Source organism: Barbus barbus (genome assembly GCF_936440315.1).
Source record: "Barbus barbus genome assembly, chromosome: 48".
Lineage (NCBI taxonomy): Eukaryota > Metazoa > Chordata > Actinopteri > Cypriniformes > Cyprinidae > Barbus > Barbus barbus.
In genome coordinates this window covers 22,014,038-22,030,163 of record NC_136726.1, presented here as the reverse complement: position 1 = coordinate 22,030,163, position 16,126 = coordinate 22,014,038, and the positions used below count along the sequence as shown (strand labels likewise).

Below are 16,126 nucleotides of genomic sequence, written 5' to 3'. Positions count from 1 at the left end.
TTTGAACATTATATGTTTCTTATTATATTTTAATATAGTTTATAACGTATTTTACTTTACATTTTATCTGTATTTTATATTTCAATTTAATTTTTTTAAAATATTTTCATGATGTTTTTCATATTTGAAATTCTATTTTATTATTCACCTGTTTGTTTTATATTAGATCATTTAGTATTTTATAAAATAAATAAAACATTGTTTTTGTTGAATTTGCAAATTACTGTTGGTTGTTGAACATTTCTATCGTAAAACAAATTTTGCCGTTATAAATCGAAAATATTGATAATTTACATGATTCATGTAATTCATAACTGAATAGGAGGAGACAGAAAACATAACCGGAGCCGTTTTCGTGATATTAGCCATATAATTACTTTTCCGTTTGTGATATTACAGAGAGAGAAAGAGAGAGGGTAGTATGTCTGAATTCATAATATTCATAAAACAGCAGGCAAAAAGTACCCGATGACCGACCTCCTCTGGCGCGATTCTGAATTGTGCATCTGATGGACACTTAAGTTACTATTTTAATGGTTGCAAAGTGATTACTTACTTAAAAGAAGTACCTACTCAGACAGTGTGCAATTTTGGACACAGCCGTGACATAAAACTGTAGTGTAGTCAAAGAAACATGCATGTACAGTTGGGCCACATGCTTTTATAACATCGGCTGATGAAATGTGAAGATGTGGCGAGCATCTGTTTCTGGCTAAAAATGTATTTTACAGCTGCTGCGGGGACCCAGTATGTGTCTTCCACTAATGCATTCATCTATTCATGGATGACAATGAAACTCCATAAAGCACCGAAATATCAGGCTCTGAGTTTACTTTGGACCGGCGAAACAGAAAAGATCATTATAATTAGACATTTACTCTGTAATCAGCATGCGGGCCAAAAGACAGGACACGTCATATTCATGGAGAAAGGTCATGATCTATCAAAGAAGATTATTATAGTTTTGAAGGTGCTGCGTTACCTGCATTAACCAATGATCTTTAGGGTAGTTTTGGGTTCTTCTTTGATCAAACCCCAAACACTAAGGCTTAAAAATGAAATGAAAAAGTGCTGGAAATGTACTCGCATTCAGGCCATCCAAGATGTAGATGAGTTTGTTTCTTCATCAAGTTTAAATAGATATAGGCAAGACTACAAAACTGAAAATAAGCAAAACACTGTGGAACCAAATAAATGATAAACGACCATGCTGAAATTAACAATAGACACCATAACAAAATTTGTAATGGTTTTACTGGTTATAATGGGACTTGTATTGGTTTTAATGGAAACTGTAATGGACTCTGTGGGTCTCTGCTGGTAATTGGTCTCCTTCGATTGGTGGCTTGTTAAAAGTAATAAATCTTAATGGAATATGTCCCAAAACACATTTTTTAATGGTTTTAATGGTTAAAAGTTGATGTTTGTAATGGTATTTGTAGTGGAAACCATTAGAATTTCTATTGTTTTTTTTCAGCAGGGGTTTAAAATAACTTCTAAAATCACCTTAGATTAACGGCAAAAGTCAACAGGCTTTTCCAGTGAAAAAGTCGTCTCATCTGAATCAGGAGCGAAATATGCACCGATCAAGCAAATATGCCTAAACAAATATGCCAGTGGATTTTTATGTGAGAGGACATATTTCACTGAAGGAAGCATTAATTATAGATTATGGTATTTTAGACAGAAGTGATTATTTGAAATTAATCCTGCCTTATTATTGATTGTTTCTTACAAACACACAGCTTTTGTCTTCACAAGATGTTAACTGATGGACTGGAGTGGTGTGGATTACTGTGATGTTTTTATCAGCTGTTTGGACTCTCATTCTGACGGCACCCATTCACATCCATTGGTGAGCAAGTGATGTAATGCTACATTTCTACAAATCTGATGAAGAAACAAACTCATCTACATCTGAGATGAGCTGCGATTTTAACCTGCTGGATAATAAAACAGGTGAAAAAAATCCCACACTGAAGGAAAAAAAACGTCCAGCCACCCATGTGTCTCCATCTGCAACAAATCCACATTTAAATCCCTTACAAAATGACGCTCCTTCCCATTTGCCAAACAATTTCTCTCTTTTTTTTCCTTCTTTTTTTTGTCTTGCGTGCTGTGTGAGCTAACCAAGATGTTGAAAATGCAAATATTTTCCAAATGTCTGGGGATTTTGTCTATGAAGGATCGAGTTTTGTGGTCTCAGCTGCGCCACACATTGATGTTTTATCAATGACATTGGGATCGTGGCATTCGGGGCCTGAATGAGTCGGGACGCACAGCCTCCGTGTGTTTCCAGCCTTAATGAGAAGATGTTTGGACACGACTATCCGTGTTTGAAGTCGGCTTATAATGGCGCCCTGTTGTTTGAGCAAACAAAGCGCCTGTAAGTCAAACAACAGTCGAGTATTGCGCTGTAAATTATTGCTTTGTAAACCCATGGTAACTATTTGTGTGCAAACAACTTCACAAACATTACAAATCAGAAGCCGGTGGTCAGACTTAAAACAGATTTCTCTTCAAATATGTGTTTGCATGTGCAGTTAAAGGTGAGAAAATGTCATTTTTTATACTCTGAGAAACATGAATATGAGTTACATGAGCAGATGCTGGATTCTTACAGCACATTACCGTGATTTGTGAATGTGCCAATTGCTCAGTACTGCCTACATAGACAATTGCCTTTTAGGTAAGGATGGGATTTGTAACGATTCTTTTAGTACTTGAACAAAATGAGAACACTGTAAAAAAATAAGTAACAGTTGAGAAAACTTCAAAGTTTAAGGCAAGCAACTTTATCAGATTTTTGAGTTTTCTCAACTTGTTGTTTTTTCCACAGTGAACCGCTTCAAATGATTCAATCACAGAATGACTCATTAGACTCATTAGAAGTTGATTCACGAATGGATTCAATACAGTTTGGTGTTAGCATGTTGCAATAGTAACATTGTAATACTCTAATAAGAATAACAATACACAACAAATATTGGGTAAAATCATTCTTAATTCATATCCATATACTGAAATTTTTTTTTACAGGATTGAATGAAATGTACTTATATTTAGAAATGACAGTTCACTTGACCTGTTCACCATCTTTCATCAATAAATCTAAACAATAACACTTATTTTAGACATATGCATTATTACTATTTTTTTTTAAAAAATAAGAATTTTATGACAAAAATAATATGGAATATGGAATATTTTTTTTTTGCTGTATAATGTAGATTTTTCTATGTGACAAAAAAGTAGCCTAACTAAACTTTATTAATGAAAATCAAAATAATAAATTAAATTAAATATATTTAAATAAGTATATAAATTTAGAGGGAGATGATGAAGAAAAATAGAAATTTAGAAATAAATTTAGAAAAATAGAAATAGAAATTATATATTACAGAGCGGGATAAACAACAAGAAATAAAAAACAAATACATTTTTAAATAGAACATATCTATCTATCTATCTATCTATATATATATATATATATATATATATATATATATATATATATATATTACATGCAAACACATCTATTCAGATAACAAAAGAGAGATAATGATGAAAATAAAAATAGAAAAGACATTTAGATTTTGCAATGATTAATGTGGGGTGGGGAAAACAACAACAAACATTTCATTAAAAATATAAATAAATAATAAATTAAATAAAAATTAATTTATTCCGATAAATAAATAAATTCAGACAAAAGGGAGATGAAAATCATAAAAATTAAAAAATCCGAAAAAAAATTAAAAAAAATAAATAGAAAAGAATGATCAGTTACTATATAAAGGTAAAACCGTGCATATACTTGTGAAAAGAAACTGGCGATATTTTGAGATCTGATGTCACCTGATGAAAGAGATCCCGTTCATCAGAAGCACGTGCAGCGCTCTCAGATGCTGATGCTGTCGCTCGCGGTGTGAGGTGGAGGGCGGTGCTGTTCACCCATTAACCCTACTCCAGTTTTACGAGCGCCGCGGCCTAGTCCACGCCAACATAAATACACGCGCCGGCCAAGCGCAGGATAATTATTCAGTGCTCTCCCCCTCCCAGCGTGCACATCCACGGCCCTATCTGTTGATCTGACGTTATTTACGGTTTACTGTCATTGTTCAGAACAGAAACTTATTAAAGTGCAGTTATTAAACGTTCTCGCAGGGGCAAGATCTGCCGTAAATCTAACGTTTCTCAGAGTCCATCGAACCCTAATGGATGGTTATGGTTATCTAGTTGAGTTGTTTGCGCAAAAATGCTGTTCCCCACCAGAAAGAGACGATGTAATCAGATTTTATAAGAATTATTAAGCATCTTCGACATGCGCTGCAGTAAAGATGATTTGGATTAAGGGGTTTTATGTGATGAACTGTGTTTTTGCGGCCTCCCTTTCAACCACCTAGTCATCTCTTGTGTGTCTTCTCAAGTCATCAAGTTTAAGAGCACAACAATGTTAGGAACAGCATACTTAATAGTACAACCGTAATACTTGTACTAATTTAGCAGATTGCAGTATATACACTATGCAGGGTTGTTTTAGTTTACTAAAACTAAAACGATAAAAAAAAAAACATTTCTGTTACTTTAAATAAATATCAATAAAAAAAAATAAAAAAAATCTAGTTGCCACAGCATAATTTCTCGTTTTCATTTAATTTAATAGTAAAATATATATTTTTTTAAATAAAAAAAAAAAAAAAAAAAAAAAAAAAATATATATATATATATATATATATATAAAATCATAGACATTTTAAAAAAGTAACACAATTACAAAACACGCTAAATTTAGTAAAAATAAATAAATAAATAATTAAATGTAAAAAACATTCAAACAAAACTTTTCCTTTAGTTAGATGCCAAAGCTCATTTTATCATTTTCCTTTATTTTAACTTGATATAAAAGTAAAATTGAATTAAAATTATAAAAACTATATAGACATATTTTAAATAACACATTAATTTATACAAATAACAAAATGCACAAAATTAAAAAAATTAATTAACAAAATAATATTAAAAATTACAACAAAAGATTAAACTGTTTATCTTTTAGCTAGTTGTCATGGCAAAATATTTCATTTTCATTTAAAAATAAAATAACTACAAAATTAATCAAAACTATAGACATATTTAAACATATTTAAAAAAAAAGAAAGAAAGAAAATGAAATTAAAATGACAAGAACACAAAATCTACGAAAATATTAACAAAATAAATAAAAATAAACTCTATATAGACATTTAAATAAAAGAAAACCTCTACAATATGTACTTAAAATTTTAAAAGTAGTTAATTAAAAATTATTTTAAAAATTATGCAAAATAAATAAAACATTATAAAAAATGAAAATTAAAACAGAAAATATAAAAATAAAAACAAATTCAAAATATTGATAAAAAACTATAATAGTATCTCAGTCATGTGCAAAAAAACATCAGTTTTAGTTTCATTGATGATGAAAAAACCACATAAATTAACTTGAAAAATGAAGTTCGCAAGATTCTGCTTTGCCAAGGGGGGTCATAAAAATAACAAGAAAACAAGACAAAAATGCTGAGTCAGAAAATATTTTTTGCATTGCATCCAGCTTTTCTGAATGCAAGAACGCCCTGAATGCTGTTGTCGCTGCAGGACTCATGGCCGGATCCTCCTCCTCGGGCCGTCCCGTACCCAGCAGCAGATGAGCTCAGCGGGGTCTGTTCCTTTGAATCCACCATGTGTTCCTCACCACTAATATCAACCAGATGACGGAGAACCTCGCAGTGATTGTCTCTCAATGAGACAAGTAGTCAAAATAACATCAAGGAGATGATGAGCTGCGGTTCTCAACAGACAAAGCGGCACATTTGTCTCCGGAGGCCTCGGACAGCGAATCCGGCCCCTGACATCTGGAATACGGAGGTTGAGCCGCTGCGTTATGTCATGAATTTCATATGAGAGCCTTTTGATCATTCAAATGGATAATATTGTGTTCAGAAACAGACTTTGCCCATAAACACAAAATTACCTCCTTAAAAAAATTATATATTTTTAAGCAATTTCAAGTGTAATAAATATCAGGTGAAAAAATATCAATATATTTTGAATTAGTTTTCATTTTTATATTATACATTTTTATTTTGAGTAATTTTGTTGTTTTTGTCATTTTATTATGAAATTTTATTCCAGTTTTAGTTATTTTAGTAAATCAAGTTGCTTTAAATAATAAAAAATATATATTTTATTCTTTCTTTTTTATTTTTAGAACATTTTTGTTTGGCAATTTATTATTATTAATTTTTTATGTGTTTTTTATTTGATTAATTTTGCTTTCAGCTGTAGTTATTTTAGTACATTAAATTAAACTAAATGAAAACGGGAAATATTTTGGCATTAGCTGAAATAAAATTATTTAGTTCATAGAATTAGTTTATAAATATATGTTTTATTTCAGTTAACGTTCATTTTATGCCTATAATAGCCCTGTTATCAGCTGTAAAATACAGAAGCAAATTTTTTTTTAATGAAATATAATAAATATATTGGCATAATCTAATACAACTTTGTTTTGTTTTTTTAAAACAACTGGTCATGAATTTATATTTTAGCTTGGCTCTAATTTTGTTACCAATTATTATTTATAATTTATTTAATTCTTTAGTTTTAGCCATTATTATTATTATTATTTAATATAAATATTTTAAATTATTATTAAATTGTTGAATAATACTAATATTTTTTATTATCAAATTTAATAATAATAACGATAATAATAATAATAACAATAATAATAATAACGATAATAATAATAATAATAATAATAATGATAATAATAATAATAATAATAATAACGATACTAATAATAATAATAATAATACCAATAATAATAATAATAATAATAATAATAATAATAATAACGATAATAATAATAATAATGATAATAATAATAATAATAATAATAATAACGATACTAATAATAATAATAATAATACTACTAATAATAATAATAATAACGATAATAATAATAATAATAGTAGTAGTATTGAGGCTTGTGGAGTGATTTAATGCATTTCTGAAAAAAAGGGGATCATGTAAGGTAAGAAGAGAAAGAGTTTTACTTCCTAATATAAATTAATTGTACTTTTGACAACGTAAATTATTTGTTTGTTTTATTTGTTGTTGGTAGATCATAAATGAAAAAACAACAACAACATACAGGTCAAAGGTCAGTGCCAACATGGCAGATGTAGTCAATAGTTTCCAAATGTTAAACAGTTTTCAAACTGTATTACAATTAATATACATGCAAATGACATGCAATATTTGTATTTTAAATGTAATTTGTCACACCGAAGCATTGCTGCTGAACAAAAAGTCTTTTTTAAACCATGAAGCAGTTCGGTTGAGGCGCTTACGACAAAAAATAATAAATAAATATCAGTAGAAAACTTGCGGCTCAGTGACTTGGATCCAGATGCAGGAATATTGAATATCCATTAGTATGTGATGAAAAGATTTAAACAGCTCAACAGCTCAAATTCTCATTGTTTCGTAACAACTTCGACATAATATTTCCAATCGGGCCGTAATGTTGTGTGACATGAACAGTGAGACAAATATGAATGGTGCTTTTCCCGGTGCCTCATGCCAATATTTCAGTGAACAATAACTGCTATGAACATTAATCATGACGCGATAAATCACAGTGCAGTTTGGCAATCTGCGGGCATGATCCCATCGCCACATAGAGATGCTCAGACGATGATCTGAATGAGATTCAGTCCTTGTAAAGGCTCAGAGAAAACATGCAAAACAAAACACAGGAAGTAGGAATTTACCCATCAAACATTTTGCAAGTCAATAGTTTTTTTTTCACTAGATAAAACAATAAAAACAGTAATTTATCACAAATATAGGGTATTGAGTATTGAAATTGTATTTGTATATATTATTTATCTAAATATGTATTGTTATGCAAATATACATGGATGTGATGTGAGTATATATACACAAACACATACACGCATGCATTTTTCTATGTAAATACAACTATATGACATACGTTTTATCAATTTCATGAAACTTGTCAGTGTGATATTACTCATCTCTGCTGGGAGTGGGCTCTTCTCAGGGTGGGGTGGTCCGCTATCTTTCACTCCCCTAGTACGAAAACAAGACTAACAGACATAAAACATTTCTGTTTTCACACTGAAGTCACATTATGAGTTGCCAAAACGTTGATCAGATTCAGGAGCATCACTAACAGTAGTACGCCAGTGTTTCACTTCATCCCCCATCCACTGCATAATAACAAACACGTTATCATTGAGATGCAACCCGCTGCATTGCTGGGCCGGTCCTGCAGAACGTCGATGTTCCTTCTGGAAGATCTCAAACGCCGGCTGAAAGCATCCCGTTACTCTTTTGTCTTCACCCTCCTTCCATTCCTTCCCCTCGTTTTCTGAAAGATAATTTATTCTTTACGACTGTCACGTCTCTCCCACTCACAGCTGCACGCTATACATAACTCATCCCGTGCTAACAGATCGCTAGTCGGAGATTTGTGTCTCTACCCGGTTGGTCCCGTAAAATCACCCACAGTGCTCAAAAACAGAAAACACAGTCAAGATTAAACACATTTATATGCTTTATGGGTAATGCCAGGATAGTTGCTCAGTCTTTCTATAGAGAGAAGTCACAACCTGCTAAAAATCATTTAAATGTTGATATATTTGAGAGACCTAACATAACACTGCCTCAACCAATGGCGTGATTTGGGGGCGTGGTTATTCAATGAGGCCAAAGTCTGAAAAACAGTCATTGGGTTTCACTAACCATGTGTAAATCAAATCTGCATACACTGAGAAAAAAAATGGTGTAGGATTTACGGTAACACTTTATCGTAGGGTTTCTTAACTAGTTGCTTATTAGCATGCATATTACTAGCATGTTAGCCATTTATTAGTAGTAATTAAGCACATGCCTTATTCTACATCCCTAATCCTACCCAATACCTAAATTTAACAACTATACCCAGCCCGATCTCACGGCAATTCGTACATATTTTACAAGGTGGTTAATTCGTACGACCTCACTCGTACAAATTCATACGATTTTTGCTTAATCGTACGTATTTTACGAGTTGCCAATTCGCATGAATTTGTACGAATGACCAACACCTAACCCGCCGCTAAACCTACCCGCCACTGGGGGTAGATTTTAGACCAATCGTACGAGTGAGATCGTACGAATTAGCCACCTCGTAAAATATGTACGAATTGCCATGAGATAGCGTTGCTATACCTTACTAACTATTAATAATCAGTAAATTAGGAATTTATTGAGGAAAAAGTCATAGTTAATAGTGAATAAGTGTTCCCTATACTAAAGTGTTACTGGATTTACTCCGAAAACATTTCACTCTGAAATTGCTGTAGTAAATTTCACAAAGAACTACCAAGGAATGTAACTTCGAAAACTAATTTTTCACGAACAAATCCACTTTTGCAATAAAATCTATTCTAAATCACATGTATACTAAATTTGATGCATCTTAAATATATTTCTGTAGCGATTTACAATAAGGTCCCATTACTTCACATTGCATTACATTTTTTTTTTTTACATTTTTACATTTTTATGCATTTTATCCATACAACTGTTCATTGTTAGTTCAGGTCGTATAAATAATATTAACAGACACAACTTTTGATTTCAATAATTTATTAGTAAATATTGAAATGACTAAGATTAATAAATTTGCATTGTTAATACATTTTATTGTTAGTTCAATGTTATGCAAATTGAATCTTATTGTAAAGTGTTACTATATTTCGTTATATAAAAGTACACTGTAAAAAAATATATTTTTTTAAAGTTTTAATAAAACATATTGGAGTACATTTTCCAAAAAACAAAAAAGTACTGTTTCAGTCGTTCTATTTCAAAATTTCATGCTTAATTCATAGTGTTGTTTGCGGTTGCTCATTTACATTGCTTCAAATTCATTAACATTACAACGAGGTTCAGAACAAATTCTTGTGTATGTGTATATATGTAACAGACGCAGGCAAGTGTGCTGGTGCGTGTAAACCTCACTCCCTTGATCTCAAAGAAGTGGCGCTCTAGCGACTGACGCTAGAAGCCGTGGCCTTTAGCCTCCTCGTTAGAGCGCCCGCCTCCCGCGCCAGAGACCGCGGTTCGAATCCCGCTCGGAGCGAGGCGAAGTAGAACCGGTTACATTGGTGCCATGACCCGGATGGGAGTGAGGTTTAGGGGGGTGAGTGTAACAGACGCAGGCAAGTGTGCTGGTGCGTGTAAACCTCACTCCCTTGATCTCAAAGAAGTGGCGCTCTAGCGACTGACGCTAGAAGCCGTGGCCTTTAGCCTCCTCGTTAGAGCGCCCGCCTCCCGCGCCAGAGACCGCGGTTCGAATCCCGCTCGGAGCGAGGCGAAGTAGAACCGGTTACATTGGTGCCATGACCCGGATGGGAGTGAGGTTTAGGGGGGTGAGTGTAACAGACGCAGGCAAGTGTGCTGGTGCGTGTAAACCTCACTCCCTTGATCTCAAAGAAGTGGCGCTCTAGCGACTGACGCTAGAGGCCGTGGCCTTTAGCCTCCTCGTTAGAGCGCCCGCCTCCCGCGCCGGAGACCGCGGTTCAAATCCTGCTCGGAGCGAGGCGAAGTAGAACCGGTTACATTGGTGCCGTGACCCGGATGGGAGTGAGGTTTAGGGGGGTGAGTGTAACAGACGCAGGCAAGTGTGCTGGTGCGTGTAAACCTCACTCCCTTGATCTCAAAGAAGTGGCGCTCTAGCGACTGACGCTAGAGGCCGTGGCCTTTAGCCTCCTCGTTACAGCGCCCGCCTCCCGCGCTGGAGACCGCGGTTCGAATCCCGCTCGGAGCGAGGCGAAGTAGAACCGGTTACATATATATATATATATATATATGTGTATTTACAAATATTTTGTGTTACTTTCTTGTGCAACTTTTTTTTTTTTAAGTAGTTTGTCAGATTACAGTACATTTTGCAAAAAAATACTATTTCAGTCTTTCTATTCAAAATTTCACATTTAATTCAATGTTTTATTTGCTTTTTCTTTGCAATAATTTGTGAAATTTACTAGCAATTTCTGAGTGTTTTTAGAGTAAAATACTACACCAATTTCTTTCACTGTGCATATAAATATGAACAATACACACTATTATTAGTGAATGACATTATGATTTAGTGCTTTACTATGAATTATCTGACCAAATTCTATGTAATTTTTTTGCTATGTTTGATGTGCAGAAGATGCGGTTCGGGAAACCTGTTTGGAAACAGTCATTATTCAATTCCAATTGGAGACACAAAAAAACCAGATACTTAACCTTGAATATGACTTTACAAAATGCATGATTTCTGGGATTGATCTACACTGTTATCTGCAATCAAAAGTCAGAGATCTCAATATGAACTCAAATCATCTCTCATGAAATGATCTGAACTGCTCTTTACTCTCATTATTTATTTGTCCATTTTTAATTCTTCCTCAGGAGAAACATTTCACACAAAGTTGAGTGAGCACTCTATATAAAAGTGCAACATTTGCACAATAAAATTAGAGAACAGCCTTCATTCTAAGCAGTTATAAATGAACTATTAAACGCAGTCGCTCTCTCTCAGCCTTGTAAGTTACTGGTGCATTGCTGTGCGATCGGGCCGTTTCTGTGTGAATAAAGCCGCTGGTATTATCCGCCGGAGTGGACAAACCATCTTGACACCAGAACAAAAGGTGCTTTAGAGGAGAGCACACACACCGTGGATTCTGTTTTTCTCTCTCATATTTTTTAATGACAAAATGTTTGCCAGAAACAGGTGGATTTATTTTGGGCAATCCAGGGTATAGTGATGGAGCTTAGATGGTTCCGGGCCCCAGGGCTTCAGACTACTAACAAAACACATCTTACTTCTGCTTTGCTGCCTGTCTGTAATGCCTTTCAGCCGAGAGCATGATGGTCCCAAGAGCTTTCCCTCGACTGACACCCTTAAAATCCCCGAATGAGCTCCAAAATACTGGCGTACCCACAGAGTTTCAGCTTGTGCATGTTCTATAAATTAAAAGTGTATTTCAGTTTAAGGCTAAATATACATTTGGATTTAAATGTAACATTATTTTGACATATTCAATACAACATTCATTGGAAACTAGTAGTGTGTAGATTTACCTAAAAAGTTAAATGTGTTCAGATTTGCCAAATAATCTTATTTAATATAATTAGATATAATAATATAAATATATTATTATATATATTATTAAATACAAATATTATTACTTTTTTATAATATTTGATTTGGTTTGATTTTATATACAACATTATATATTTATATTTATTTATATCATTTTATATATGTATATATATATATATATATATATATATATATATATATATATATATATATATATATGTATATATATATATATATATATATATATATATATTTGTAATATTGGATTAGATTTAATTTTATATACAACATTATATAATAGGAACTTTAATGTAATATGCGTTATATGTAATATTGATTTTATAGATTTTTTTATTGTATGATTATACAATTCTGAGAACTGATTTTGAAAACTTTTGAATTTGAAGATCAAGATAAATTATAATTTGTCTTCCAGGAAACATGCAAGTATCTTCTGTCGCGTCAGAAGGGCAGTACTAAATGGAAAAATATGATATTTCAACAAAATAAGAAAAATTGACATCATCCTGTTCAAAAGTTTTCACCCCCGGCTCTTAATGCATCGTGTTTCCTTCAGGAGCATCAGTGAATGTTTGAACCTTTTTTAATAGTTGTGTTTGAGTCCCTCAATTGTCCTCAGAGTGAAAAGATGGATTTCAAAATCATACAGTTACTGCTGGAAAGGGTTCAAATATGCAAAAGATGCTGGAAAACTGAAGAGTCTGCAGGACATGGAGGATTTTTCTGAAGAACAGTGCTCAGTTTAACTGTTCAGAACAAACAAGGGACTCATGAACAACCATCACAAAACAAAAAAACAGCCGTGGATCATTCAGGTAACCACACACAGTATTAAGAACTTTTCGGGTTCACAAACTTTTGAATGGGGTAATTTTAATCATTTCAGCTGTTTGTTTATCTTGGGGACTAAATATAAACATATTTTATGTAAAATATCTTACTCAGGACAGTACTAAATAAAAAATAACACGCATTTTGTATGATCTCTCTTATTTTGGTAAAATTATCCACATTTTCACAGATTCTTCAAGGGGTTCCCAAACTTTCGCATGCCACTCTGTGTATATATACTATTCAATTTTTTGTAATATTTTATTATAATATATCTTAAATATATAGAACTTTTGTTTAATTTTTATACAATTCTGAAAACAGAGTTAATTTTCTCTGCAAAAACATCCCAAATGTCAGTCAACTTAGATCCCAAAGTCTGCAATCAAAAGTCAGAGATCTCAATCACTTCTCATCAAATCCATATTCATTTTACAGCTCTAAGCTCTATACTTTTAAATTTTTCCCATTATACAAAGTCCCATGCACTGAAGCGCTATGAAAGAGCATAATATCTACCGCAGTACAAGAGCAAATCAACCTAAACCCTCTTGTTTTTTCCCTTTAATTCCAAAGATAACTCCACACATACCACAATCAAGCGAACGGACCACAAGATATTATAAACATGTGTTTTCCTCATAAACGTAAAGAAAGGCTGGATGGGCGAGCGGCGCGCTTGATTTAACTATGATATCTAATGATGTATGTTTCCTCCTCATGCCCTATTAAGATTAAGAGTGACTGGAACTGCGCAATACGGGCACAATTTCCGGCCTTTGGAAGCGCGGCCTCAAATATGAGTCAAAGCGAACATCACTGCCTCATTTTAGGCAACTTTCCCAAATGGGCTTCGAAGACATGGAAGTGGAAAGCTGTCCCTGACACGGCCAGGAAACAAGCATAAAAAGCCACCAGCGCAATTCATCTTGTCATTTATAATGGGGAAATGGCGACGAGTCTATTCTTTTTGGGTTTAACGATCATTATGTTGAGAGGTGATGTGTGTTTAATGGGTTTTCAGGCTTCTGAAATACAGGAAACGAGTTGGGATCCATACTGATGTCATGTGCGCTTGAAAACACCAATGTTTGTGATCAAACGTAGTTTAAGCCTTTTCATAAATGGACTTTTGCATTAAAAACTATTCATTTAGAAAGCAATCAACCAGCAGGAACAAAACAATGCTACAGTAAATGCAAAAAATAAAAAGCAATTAATCATATAACTGTGCATAATTAGGACAGAAAAGAATTTGTCAACTTTTAAAATTGAGAAGAGAAACTACTTCCCAGATCTTTTGTATTTAATGTCCAAACTCTGTTATTGCAATGCAAATGTTGTATTTACTTGTGAATACTAATATAAAATATTATACAATATTATATATTTTATGTCATATTTATTATATATAAAAGGTTACATATTATGAAATACTAATAAAATTGTATATATATAAATTAAAACAAAATTATATTACAAAATTGTATATAATATATAACGTAACATACAGTCATATTTTTTGCATATTAAATATTAATGTAAAACATCAAATATATTAAATTATATCGATAAAAATATATATTACACAATAAATATTCTATAATATAAATCTAAAATATTACATATTGTCTTATGTAACATGTTGTGTAATTTTTTTGATATAGTATACAATATATTATATAACATATGCGTTTCAGGACCCAGATTCCCAAAGAGTTCTTTTCCCCTTCAAAAACATCCCAGATGTCAGTCAACTTGATATTTATTTTACTTTTAATTGCATCGTATCTGAATAGAAAAAATATCAGTGCAGCACTCTGTAACATATCCAGAAATATACTCGTTCCACATTTCATGAACTGAGGAAGGATCTTTGAATCGTAGAGACTGGTTTAGCAAAGTTGGAAGAAGAAAAGTGGCCCGAACGTTTATCGCATACCTTACTGAGAACTACGGCTAGATTACAGCAAAGATGAACCCATGTTAACATGCGTCAGCTGACCAAAAAAAAAAAATGACAGCGGTTTTGGAAGTCAACACATCATTAGCCATCAAACGTTCCTGTTGGAAAACAGGGCCTTTTTCCTTCCCTCTATAAGACATTTTCAGTCACGAGCTTCTACAAAGTCTCTCTCTCGGTTTACACTTAGTACAAAAGAACACATTTCTACCCGTTAGCGCTTCGGTTCCTTAGGAGACTATATAATATATATAATAATTTATTTTCAGTGTTCAAACAGACAGATCCAGTGTGACTGGATAACTAACATACTCTACCAGGTTCCAGTTGGCATTTATACATCCTCGATTTGCACTGAGCTCCTTAAACACAACTCAACGAGTTCCTCCGTGGCGTTTTGAGACGATGCTGAGTCCCCCACTACGAATCCCAGCATGCACGGCAGTCCTTTAGCGCGAGTCAGTGCACGTACCTGTGGGCTCGTACCTATACCGATAGAGTTTAGTATTTTAACTCTGTGTTAAAGCAAATATACATTCTGCTGTGCAAAATGAACCGAGCGACTCATTTGCAGGTGAACACCTCCGTCCTCTCGCTACAGGTGTTGCATTTCACAAAACAGCACCACTGGAATTTACAGTTGCATTGCCACACTTTGGTGTACTGATGCGTGTTGTAGCCCCGCCCACAGCACATGAGGTCACAACCGTCCGTGTGCGGCGACGTCCGGTTGCACAGCCGCCCCTGCGTCCCCACGCTGCCCGTTTTGGCGTCCTCTTCGCAGTAGTTGGGCGAGCGCTCGATGTAGACCAGGTCCGTTTCTAAGGGCTTCTGGTAACCGTGCGCCTTCTTCACCTTGAGGAAGGTGGGCTGCCGCAGGCGCGAGGCACGCACCACCTCCACGTGCACCGCTTTGTTGTACTTGTCCTTCAGGACGTAGCCGATCTCGCGGAACTTGGGGAGCGTGGTCCAGCAGGTTTTGGTGGTGCAGGAGCCTGACACGCCATGACACTTGCATTCCAGCTTCATCCGCTCCTCCAGAACCTGCGGGAAACAGTACGAGTCTCGGTTAGAGGGTCATTTACCAACGCCGA

The 16,126-nt window shown here is 33.9% G+C and overlaps 2 protein-coding genes across 2 annotated transcripts in view; one reads left to right on the top strand and one right to left on the bottom strand.

Moving 5' to 3' along the window:
• The window catches only part of avpr1aa (arginine vasopressin receptor 1Aa), a 552,460-nt gene that overhangs the window by 301,229 nt on the left and 235,105 nt on the right, over positions 1–16,126 (top strand). The gene's annotated exons all lie outside the window — the stretch shown is intronic.
• The window catches only part of wnt7bb (wingless-type MMTV integration site family, member 7Bb), a 43,353-nt gene continuing 42,045 nt past the window's right edge, over positions 14,819–16,126 (bottom strand). The window contains exon 4 of the mRNA XM_079412020.1: positions 14,819–16,076. Coding sequence (XP_079268146.1) covers positions 15,597–16,076 — 480 coding nt within the window. The 3' untranslated portion in view covers positions 14,819–15,596. The remainder of the gene's footprint in view (positions 16,077–16,126) is intronic.